This window comes from Aphelocoma coerulescens, assembly GCF_041296385.1.
Source record: "Aphelocoma coerulescens isolate FSJ_1873_10779 chromosome Z unlocalized genomic scaffold, UR_Acoe_1.0 ChrZ, whole genome shotgun sequence".
NCBI lineage: Eukaryota > Metazoa > Chordata > Aves > Passeriformes > Corvidae > Aphelocoma > Aphelocoma coerulescens.
The window spans coordinates 32,085,622-32,097,897 of record NW_027184085.1 but is presented as its reverse complement, the minus strand read 5'-3'; the positions used below and the strand labels follow the sequence as shown (position 1 = coordinate 32,097,897).

The 12,276-nt window shown below is 38.3% G+C and overlaps 1 protein-coding gene across 7 annotated transcripts in view; it reads right to left on the bottom strand.

Annotated features, from left to right (window-relative positions):
- The window catches only part of CCDC171 (coiled-coil domain containing 171), a 157,867-nt gene extending 146,349 nt beyond the window's left edge, over positions 1-11,518 (bottom strand). For 4 of the 7 annotated variants that reach the window (XR_011147782.1, XR_011147783.1, XR_011147785.1 and 1 more), the window contains exons 1-4: positions 11,361-11,518; positions 8,243-8,385; positions 2,624-2,756; positions 528-702 (exon numbers count right to left, since the gene is read on the bottom strand). Coding sequence is in view for 1 of the 7 variants with exons in the window: in XM_069002102.1 (XP_068858203.1) it covers positions 528-702; positions 2,624-2,756; positions 8,243-8,289 (355 nt within the window). In the remaining 6 variants the exon portion in view is untranslated. Of the gene's footprint in view, positions 1-527; positions 703-2,623; positions 2,757-5,861; positions 5,928-8,242; positions 8,386-9,823; positions 9,898-11,360 lie in introns of those variants that run through there. The other 3 variants (XR_011147786.1, XR_011147784.1, XR_011147787.1) reach the window with 3 other exon arrangements.
- Between the last annotated feature and the right edge of the window lie 758 nt (positions 11,519-12,276).

Below are 12,276 nucleotides of genomic sequence, written 5' to 3'. Positions count from 1 at the left end.
CTTCAGCCCACAAATGACCTGAGATGGGGAACATTGTATACACTCTTCTGTGAAAGCTTAAATGCCACGGAAGTCTTCATAACCTGTAAGCAGCTTTACAGGAGAAAATACTTTACAATGGCTTTTCATTTTACTGAATACAACTAGCTGCATTGGCATTTAAGTCATCAGCACTTTCCAACAGATTTTTATTTCAAATCCATTCCAGATGTCTGACATTTCTTCCTAGTCAGAAAAGAATGAAATGAAGAGAACACATTAAGATGACACAGAGAATCAGTGGACACAGTGATAGGAAAGGACTGTCAGACAGCCAGTTAGTTTTAATTCACACGTGAGAGAGTAAGAGTTTTGTGAACTCTTAGGAGTTTTCAAAAGCTAAAAATGGATAAGAGGTCAGAAACCTAAGAAAGAATCAAGAAAAACAGCAGTAACTAGAAAATTTAATTAAGTCCCCATTTCTCACTTACCTTACTGATATGAAACAGACTTAGCCTTTATTCCATCCTTACTTCTTTGAAACCTACCTTGCAGTTCCACAAGTTTGCTTTTTGCATCACTTAACTCTTCTTCTGCAGTACGCATTTTCAGATGGGCGCCTTTTCTGGCAACTGCCAGTTTGTACTCCAGACCTTGTCGAACAGCCTCTCCTCTCTCAAATTGTGACCGTAATTTGATTATCTGGTTTTCATAGTTGGACACCTAGAAAAAAAATTTCACAGAACTGCCAACAGTGTTCCCTTGAAAAAGTGCAACCTGTTACAGAAAGACACCTACAGAACATTTTTAAAAGGTACTTGGAATCACATTCACAACTGCTATCTTATTCCATTTGAATTTGAAATACAATCTTGCAAATGCATGTTTATGCACACTTTGATACTTTACTGGTTTGTGCAAACTGATCTTTTTCCTAGATGAATTTCATCTACTTTAAACCCCTCTATTTTTCCAAAAATACACCACCTTAAAAAAACTAACCATATATTACTGTCATCTTCCTGCACCTCAGAGGAAAAAATGCCACAAGAGAAACATTATATTCCACAGACAGTTTTCTGGTAGCACTCAGAAAAACGATCATGTTGGGATACTAGACTATCAGACATCTAATAATTCACAAATATACATACGAGCATAAAATTCAGCCCAATAATGCTCAGTAGTCAAACAGATGCTATTAATGCTAACACACAACAAACTAAGAATAGAAAACACTTCCAAAAGGGATCTTATACAGGCCGAGAAACAATATTTCCTGCCAAAAACTGGATTCAGAAAATCAAAGTCAAGATATTTCAACAGAGGAAGGTGGAAAGTAAAATACATACTCCTTCAGAACATCTACAAAGTAGCAAAACTCTTGTTAATGAGAACTTCATGCATGGGAAATCACTTACCCACTTTACAAAGGATTTCCTTGATACTGTTGTAGCAAACTAGTATTGAAATGAAGTAGCATCAAAAATATATTCAATTAATCTTTACTTTAGTTTGAATATCAGTTTTCCCACCAACAAACACAGGAAAAGGTAGGTGCTGAGTTGTAATCAGTTTCAGCATATTGCTGCTAGGCACACTTCCCACATTTGCTAAAGCCAATCTGGCAGTTGATAATCTGGTTTAAACTATGCCGCTGAAGAAGTAGCATTACTACTATAGGTAGCAATTCTGCTCTAAGCAGTCTGTGGTGGCCGGTGAACATACATTACAAGGCACAGAGTGTTTCAGTAAGACAAGTCCCTAGTACCACAAGAACCACTTCTTGTTAGGGTGACCAAAAAGGCTTCTCCCAGGATGCTTGTTCTGTTCCATTAATCTATCCCAGTTTGGATTCCCCGGCTGGCTGTCAGCCTTCACCCCTCGTCACTCCCCCAGAGCTTCCCCATTGGTCCCCATTCCCTAGTCCTGCCTTTCCCCCACCCCCAGATAAATCTGTGAATTCTGGGCTCATGTTTGTAACCTTTGACAGTGTAGCAGCAATAAATGCCCCTGCCAGAACGCACCCAAACGCCCTTCTCGACTCTTTGCTACCGACTGTAACACTGAACCCACCCGTGCACGTGTGGGGGTACACGGGACCCCACTGAGTGGGCAGGGACGGTATTAGCAGTCTGCCTGGAGCAGTTGATGTGGGTGCTCATTCATCTTTTTTTGGCTAAATACAGCCAATAAATCTAGTTTGTTGTTCCATATCCATTTATTGTCTCTCAAATTAAGAGATGCCTGCTTCTCCCACAATGACTTGCTCCAGTGATTCAGTTAAATTGTTATTTTCCCACTGGCTTATTAACTGTGGTGTGATTGAAAAAAATTGATCCCTGGAATTATCTGGAATAAAACAAAAAAAACAAACAAACCATCTCTTACACTGAGCTGGGGATGCACAAGATTCTTCTGCATTTTGCTGTTCTGAAGTGCTGAAGATACCTACCACACCTTTAACTATTGACAATGACAAGAGGTGCTAACAGTACCTATGAACAGGTATGAGAGGTCTGTACAGTGACACCTTCCTTGATATTTTCCAGCTTTTGATCCACTATGTGAGAGTATTGTTTCAATGAAATAAGATTAATTTATTCCAAGTATAAAATAAGGCAAACAAAAAAGAAGTCCTTACTTCTTGATTGTGCTGAATAGTTAAGTCCAAATTTTCTTTTTTAGCTTGAAGAAGTTTCCATCTCAGATCTAAAATGGCATCCAACTCCAATTCATTGCTCTTCTGTAGCAACTCACATTCCACATTATGTAAGCTGCAAAATATTGATGTTTTAAAAATCATAAGCATTCCTTTTAAGTTTTAATCATCCCTTATTTCAATTATCAGATTGCGGATGCAAAGCTCTATACATTCACTTAAGTAAAATTATGCCATGCAGTTGTCATCCTACTGTTGCTTATGTAAACTATGAGAGATGTAGCAGCAGGAACTTAAATCAGATATGCACTTCGAATTTCCCTAAGTCAATTTAAGCACGTTAAGTTTTTAATTATGTTTCATTATTTTTATTACGGATCCAGTAAACTTCCAGGATGCCAAAAAACATCATTCTGGTAACATACATTAAAATGACTAGCAAGTTTCTGTTTGTCTCTGCAGTAAGGCTCATTCTTTAACATACATTACTGTCTCAAAAACATCACTGTCATAAAATGAACTCACACATGTGGAATAAACCTCACTCTTTTCACATTTTGTTTTAAAAGATATATACATCTAAACTAAGACAAACAATTGATCACAAACAAAATACAAACTAAAGGTCTACTCCTTTAAAATACTGTTATCTTACTTCCATTACTTTTTCAGCCAAAAGAAAATCCACTTGGGCAAGTAACAGGATTCGCCTCTGAGTATCACAAGCAATATCAAAATAATCAAAACAAGTTTTAATGTAGAGAGTGAAAAATTAGTATAGAAACACATATTTAATTAACTAGCTTAATTATCTTACAATCAATTATTATAACTTCAAACTGGAAAACTCTTATTTCAGGACCTGAAAATCAGTGTTCACATTATTTGATAAAGCCATTTTTCAAATTGTTAAAACTGTGTAAGTATGGTTGTAATAATCAGTTGCTCCACACAAAAGTGAAAGTTGTCAGGGCCACTAAATATGAATCAAACTGTAAAAAGAAACATGATTAAATTGAACAAAAAAATGGCATGATTTCATGCAGAGCTGAAAACACTAAAATAGCTTACCTTACTCTACATGAAGTCTTAAGTATTAATTACAGAAAGAATAGTATAATTAAAATCCAGTATACTGGGTTTTTCTAAATAAAAAAAAAAAATACCACCTTACTCCTAGATTTATGTACAAGCACCATTAATATTTTTTACAGCTAAAACATTTATCTTATGATATGTGTTTTCTCAAATAAGTGACTAGCACAAATGTCATCAACAAGGGGGACAATATTCTAGATTAAATGTAGCCTTTAAAGACATTAATAACAACAAATGATGAAATTTCAGGTTTTTATATGCAGCCTACAAATATTTTATAATTTAATAAATTCTGTCAAATCTTCATTTAAAAACAAGATGGACTTCATCTGTGTGATCAGAATAATTGTATGTCATCAGTAACTGTTCCACAGAGTGCCATGTACTTAACATATTTTATATTTTTAATAAATGTAGGAGATAAGGATCATTAAAACCCGTATGTACCGCAAGAAAACCACTGGCACATTATTAGCTTTCAGTATTTACTACGAGACCCACACCCAGAGGAACCAACACATCTCAAAGGGCAAACAATCAGCAACCAGGTAAGTAAAATACCATTACTTTAAGCAACTCTTAGCTAATGCAGTAAGAAGATATAGTGGTAAGTCATGGAGGAAGTAAGAGAAATCTGAACAGTGAGAGTGATGCCTTTTCACTGGTCCTAAAATTATGAGCCAGGCACAGTTAGGTGATAAAAAGGGGTTATCTTTGTAAGGATCCTTAGGTGCACAATTCACATATACAATCTTTATATGATAGCAAATTAGCATATCTGACAAAAATCCCCAATTGAAGACATAAGTGGTGAGGTAAATCCCCCCAGTTCAACCCTCTTTGAATTCCCCCTCTTTTAGACAGGAGTTAAGCTTTGTTTATGAAAATGTGTCTTGGACAGTTAGTTTCAACCTTGGCTTCCCCAAGATTCTAACCTTGGACCTCCAGCTTGGAGCCGCTGGGGAATTTATTTTGTCTTTCTGTCTAATAGAGTAGGTAAAATGCTATCTACGAATACTATGATGGGCTACAGAGCTACAAATATATGTGTAAAGAATACAGAAAATATATAAAAGAAAAAAGGCAAGAATGAATTCAGCATCAAGAGCACCTGTAAACTGTATAAAAGGTTGCTTGTGGACATCATATAATAGTTTGGTAGACCTTTGTTTTCCCATGGCTAGGGAGAACCGAGATGAAAGAAAGGCAAGTAGTCTTATTCAAAGATGATATAAAAAGCAACTATCTCAATTAAAGACAGCCAAAAACCTGGTGGCACCAAAGTTAACAAAGCAGAGGTTAGGGGGAAAAACAGGACTCAAACTGAAAGCGAGGGAGGACTAATGCAAAGAGCAGGGATTAAGAAAAGGGTAACCATTTTGATAGTTTGTGGGCAGTGGGGAGGTCATTCTGCTTACTTAAGCCTGATATTTAATACTTCTTGTAAGGAGAGCACATGGAATGAAAGCAAGGGAACAACTACTTTTTGAATAGTAATTAAAAAAACCACCTTCAAATCTTTAAGTAAACTACCTTGGGTTTTATGGCAATCAGCTTTAAAAAAAGGTTTTCCTTTCAACTCTTCTATTAATTACCCAGCAAAAAAAAAAAAAAAAAAGAGTACACTGAAGATACATGCACAATAAAACTCACTCAGAGAAAAATTAAAACTATGTGCTTAACTGGACCAGTAGGGGGAAAAAAACAACACCACAAACAAGTTACGTGACACCACAAGTCATAGCAAATTAGAGATGTTATAGAAATGAAAAATGTGCATAAGAGCATTAAGACCAACAGCATAACAGTAAGTACTGGGAGAAAAAAAAGCATTGAAAGTAACTTCTTATGCACAGCTTCTAAACTTACAATATTAATAGTAAAAACTTATAAAGCAGAAAAGCCTATTTTTGTTCTTATTATAGAACCACATCAGCAACTTAAAAAACACTGACAACAAAACTGATGGAATATTATTATGTTACCACTTCATTATTTTGTCTACTTAAACATCTTCAAATAAAATAGGGATTATCCTTAATTAACCACTTTATTTCTGTGATATTTTCTTTAATCATCACAGTGACATTAGCACATGCAGTGCTTTGTGAAAGCTTCATACCTACTGAAGAAGAGTCTTCTTTCCATATTCATTTACAAGTAGAAGTGCCACAAGCATGAAGTTCTTGGAAGCTTAAGTCACAAAATCACACAAAATCCCTGGAAAGTTTCAAATCATGTATGATTTGCAGTCGAAGGAATTCAGAGACTGCTTTGCACTTCCATTTTCACATATTAATAGTTCATTGATCATTGGTTTTGAATGAAAATACATATTTTAGCAACTAGACCTTTCATCTAAGACATCATTTTTCGTAGTACCTTAAGACTATTTAAGAAAGCGTATGAGCAGGTGAAATAGATTTTGAGTTCTACATCACCCAACTCTCAAAAATTCACATTCCCTTCACAAGTCAGCTAATTACAGTCAACAAAGAACATTGCAGAGAAACAGTTTTCACTAGTTTTCCTTCAGTGTTTGGCTGAAACTGTAATTTTGTATCAGAGAAACTTTCTTTCATTTACTATGTAGCAGTGCAATTATGCTAAACTTCTGTAGTTGAAGTAGTCTGTAGCCTGACTTCCCGACCAAAGTACCTACTCATGGCATTTTGCTACTCCTATACAACCGGCAGTCTTTTACAATCAGATGTTAAATAGTGACAAATAGTTCTCACAGTTAAGATAAACAGGATGAATTAAAGTTTACTTTAATTGTGCCAAAGATCAAACACGTATCAGGTTAACAAAAATAAGAGCCATGTGCAAGACTAATAGCCAACCTCCATAGCTATAGCAGAAAACCCTTCTGGAACTCCACGTCATTGCTCCTAAATGGAGACAGAAACTACCTCTGCCATATTTTCTATGCCTGTGTGAGAATTTTTGCACATCACATGGCCAGTATGCACACCTGTAATGATGGAGTGACTGCTACCAAAAATTTGGTAAAATAAAAAACCCCTTAACACCAATGTCGCATTAAGAAGCAGGCATTCTTTATTCAGCCAGATGCACAAGGGGGTAGCTCCTTCTAAAATCATGCATGCTCAGTATAGGAAAGTTTCTGTTTATATACTGTATTTTACATACATATTCATTGATCATCCCAGAATAAACATGCATATGATAATAATTTCCCTGCTACCATTAACATATTTTCCCTCTCTACACATGTGTTCTTCTGTCCTGGGGGTCTCTCTGGTAGTCCATAGTGGTCAGGGACAGCAATGTTACAGAGTCAAGCTGGCAGGGCACTGGGGCTGGTGAACTTACAGTTCTCCTTCTTACACAATGGGCATTGTGCAGTTCCACAGGTCAGTGGTTTTAGGAGAATAAGCATTGTGTTAGCTCACCAGGTGTAGACAATTTATCATCTGATAACATGTCAACATTAGTGGACAAAGGAAGGGCTACAGATGGCACTTATCTGGGCTTCTGAAAAGCCTTTGACACAGTCCCCTACAACTGAACAAGCTTGAGAAGTGGACCCATGGGAATCTCAGGAGGCTTAACAAGACCAAGTGCAAGGTGCTGCACCTGGGTCAGGGCAACCCCTGGTGTCAAAACAGGCTGGGGATGAACAGATGGAGAGCAGCCCTGCCAAGAAGGACTTGGGGGTGCTGGTGGAGGAGATGCTGGACATGACCCAGCAATGTGCCCTGGCAGTCCAGAAAGCCAAACATGTCCTGGGCTGCATCCAAAGCAGCGTGGGCAGCAGGGCCAGGGAGGGGATTCTGCCTCTCTGCTCTGCTCTGGTTGAGACCCCACCTGCAGTGCTGCATCCAGCTCTGGGATCCCCAGCATAGGAAGGACATGGACCTGTTGGAGTGAGTCCACAGGAGGGCCCAGAAGTCGATTAAAAGGATAGAGCACCTTTCCTACAAAGAAAGGCTGAAAGAATTAGGATTGTACAGCCTGGAGAAGGGAAGGCTTCAGGGTGACTTAACTGTGGCCTTCCAGTACCAGAAGGGAGTCTACAAGAAAGATGGAGAGAGACTTTTTACAAGAGCATGTAGTGACAGGACAAGAGAGAATGGCTTTAAACAGAAGGAGAGCAGGTTTAGATTAGATATTAGAAAAATCCTTTACTGTGGGAGTGGTAAGGAACTGGAACAGGTTGCCCAGAAAAGCTATGGATGCCCCATTCCTGACAGTTGGCTCAAAACCAAGGTGAATGGGGCTCTGAGCAATCTGGTCTAGTGAAAGATGTCCCTGTCCAGAGCAGGCAGTTGGAATTCAATGATCTTTGAAGCCTGTTCCAACCCTGGCTATTCTGTAATTCTAGGATCTAATAACTGTATTGACATGGCCTAGCTTGCATATATCACATCATATCTGGTTCTTCTTCAGTCTGAATTACGTAATTTCAGGGATCTAGAAAATAAACCACAAAATCAGGAACTGTATTACTAGACTTAAAAATACAGAAATGAAGCTCACCTTCTAGCTTCCGTTACAGAGTAGTTGACTGGAGAGGATGAACTCATGATGTCCAATAGGTAGATTTTAAGTCTATAAACTCTGGAAAATGAATTGTTGACTGTATATACATTTACTTGACAAGCTTCCAAGATGATTAAAATCTGTAACAGAGACATGCTTTAGTTTAATTGGCAGCATACTGAAAGAATCATTTGTTAATATTCACAAGCAGTTAGAAAACAGTGTTACTACTATGTCATGTGAACAATTATCAACTACAGTTTTACAGTTTTAGTCAATTCTGAGAATTGTATTTCTAGTCTCCTAAGCTTAAATACTGTAGATTAATATATAAATATATAGTAACATAGCAGAATAGCCCCTGCCAAGGTTTTCTGAATATCAATACAACTATATTGTTTGCATACATTGATCCTCTATCTCATAAGAATATTACAAATTCTATTTCTCTTCAAAATAATTCTATTGAAGATAAATGTGTATACTATGATTGCATGTACTGTCTGATAACAGCCTTTAACACAGCAAGTTTTCCAAGTGTTTCATAAACCTGGAGTAATCTATTTGAACATATTTTTATAATATTAGATAAATCAGTAATATATAGGACTATACAGGAGGAATATTAAATTGAACTGTAACTCCACCGCTTTTAGAAAAAAATCATTAATTTAGTGTTACAATAAAAATGAAATCAATACAGACAATATATTTATAATGCAGACCTTAAACAAATATATTATTTACTTCAAGTTGGACTACAAACTCATTAATGACCTCTTTCCATTAATTAAAGCAAGGTAACATGAAACATCAGCTGTATTCAACAGTCAATATTAATGACCCATAAAGGTTTATTTTTGAACATGATAGCAGATGGACATCCATATTAAAGTCCAAAACAGGACACTAGCCTGAACTCCATCTTTACCATCCCTGGCTCGTAGCCACATGTTCACAGAATCATAGAATATGCTGAGTTGGAAGGCACCCATTAGAATCACCGAGTCCAACCCCTGGCCCTGCACAGGACACCCCAAGAGTCACACAATGTGCCCAAGAGCACTGTCCAAATGCTTCTTGAACTCTGTCAGGCTGGTACTGTGACCACTGCCCTGGGGAGCCTGTTCCAGTGCCCAACCACCCTCTGGGGTAAGAATCTTTTCCTGATATCCAACCTAGAGTTTCCTGACTCAGTTTTATGCCATTCCCTCAAGTCCTGTCCCTGCACTAGAGATAAAGGATCAGTATCTGCCCCTCCACTTCCCCCTGTAGATCACAATGAGGTCTCCTCTCAGTCTCCTCCAGGCTGAACAGACCAAGTGACCACAGACATTCCTCATAAGGCTTTCACCTCCAGACATTTCACCAACCTTGTGGCCCTCCTTTTGCTAATACTTTAATGCCTTTTTTAATATTGTGGTGCCCAATGGCAGCACTTGGTGTAATATATTAATAAAATGATGATTTTATTCATTCCAGTTGCTAATAACCTGCACTAAAAATATGGAGAAGAAAAAAATGCATTTATGCTTCAATCTATAATTTTAACAGAAAATGTAGAAAAAATGAACTTACTTTTAAAAACTCTTGAGTTTGTGATTTGGGGTTTTTTTGTTTGTTTGTTTTGCTTTTACATAAAAGGAGTATATTCATAAAGAAGAGCTAGATGTATCCTTTGTGATTTTTAACATCTATCCATGAGAATTCACCTTGGTGTATGTGTTCATAAGACTCAGAATACAATAATTACCATGCAACAATCACTCACACACCTAGAAAAAACAACACAGCTTTCTTTCCATCTCAAATGAGAAAACAGTTGAAAACTTCATTTTTAAAGTATGGACAGTAGTATAATTTCTAAGGACATGTTTAGTTCCATTAAATTATTGGTGCCTTGCACACTGAAAACTTTACATGAGAGAAGAAAATCTTGACAGACTACTTGTAGTACTGTACTCAACAAAGATTAATTGCTCGGATAAAAAAAAAAAAAAAAAAAAAAAAAAGAGGTAGCCTGGTATGGGAAACTATACCTCTATCAATTGTGCAAAATTTTCACATTAAGACATAGCTCTGAACACTAAGAAACTAGTTTTTCATACCACCCTTTTCTTAATATTTATTACCAAAACATGTATTTCGATTTATACCAAAATCTGAATAGTAGGAAAAAAAAAATGGTGCAACTAAAATTTTCTCAGAAGTCTCTTTTTTTTTTTCCTCCAGAAGAATTCACAATCACTATCCAACAAATAGCTTCAGCAGGAAAAAAAATCTGTCTCAAAACATAAGCAAAATCTCCTCTGATATATCCACACCACTTTTAAGTTTTAGAACCTTCTGAAATTACTTTTAAGTCTTTTAATTACTTGGGGGGGAGGGGAAGGGGGAATACCTTATGACTGTTTTCTGGGAATGTTAATGATTTGGAATGTACCACATTTCTCTCTAAGATACACATCCATAGTTTACTAGCACACAAATGGATACACTCCAAAAGCATGCTATTTTAATTAGGAAAAAAAATTCAGGCATGGGGTGGCTCATAAGAGCCCCTCGATTAAACAAAACAGTTAAGAAGTTTTTGCTTGAGGAGGCAAAACATTCGATGGATGTTACCTACAAAACTTGTGTCATATTCTCCTCACGAACTTCTGAATGTGCTTAACTAACTATATGAAGGCCATTGATTTAGACTGGATATGGGGAAGAAATTCTTTATTGTGAGGATGGTGAGGCACTGGAACAGGTTGCCCCATCCCTGGAAGTGTTGGAGACCAGGCTGGATGGAGCTCTGTGTTACCTGGTTTAGTGGGAAATGTCCCCGCCCACGGCAAGAAAACAGAACTGGAGGATCTCTAAGGTCCCTTCCAGCAAATTAATTCTAACCAAGATGTACTAATTTAAAACACACAAAGCCAGGCGGAACTACCACATCTGTGTTGCAACCTATAAAAAGCTCACCAGCAGTTGTTTCGGCTAGCGAGTGGGTTTTCACTAACGCAGGCTGAAAAATTTTAAGCAAGCCAAAGACCAAAGCAGCAGCATCCCTTTGCTCCGCTGGCCCCGTGGTTGAGCGCACGCCGTGCCGGCGGCTTTGGCGCTTTACCTGGGAGGAAGGGCTGGGAGAACAACGTCAGAACAGAGCTCCAGCAGCAGCAGCAGCAGCACCCCGAGGCCGCTCCGGGCAGCCGAGCGAGCGCGGCCGCCGGGAAGCGCCGGGCGGTTTCCAGCTCCCGCCGGGATGGAGGCGGCCGCGCGCGGAACCCCGTCCCGACGGCAACTTCCGGCAGCGGCCGCACGTCATCGGCGGGCGGTCCGGCAGCGCCGCGCCGCCCACACCTCCCGCACGGCCTGCGGGCCGGCTGGCTGCAGCGCTGGCAGCGCAGACGCGGGTTAGCTGAATTCCAGAAATATGTAACATGCGTGTAGGAAATTAGAATTACCGACTGGCGTGAGGGCCAGATTGAGATGGGGATGTCCTCAAATTCGGGGCAGCACATCCTTCACTCAGATTATCAAGAGAAACAAACAGGTAAATGATCTTGAGAGACCGTGGGACAAAAATCACAGCAGGGTGGATGAGGGAGACTGGTAACAAAGTTACCATTCCCCTTCTGTTCGTCTCACTGCGCAAAGGGAAATGTTCTTCGAAACGTCTCAACTGAGAGATTTCAAGACCCACATGTAAACATATATTATGTCAAACAACAACAGCATAAAAGACTGAGTGAATAAAATCCACCCTACAATATCCTAGGAAAGTGGATAATAGCAGTAACATGTCAGTGATATATCCTTCAAGGTAAAAATTGAAGTTTTAATTAAAAGAAAAAAAAAAAAAAAGCTCCACAATATTTTCACCCTCTAAGGTAAAGAGTCAAAACTTAATTTCTAACTTCTCTCTTGATTTGTATAATTGGCTTTTACCTATGGTTTTTCTGCTTCTCCATCATGCAGTTATTCTAAATGTCTTGTGCCAAACTAAATAAGTTCTTTGCCCAGGTTCACAAAAATAGATTTCA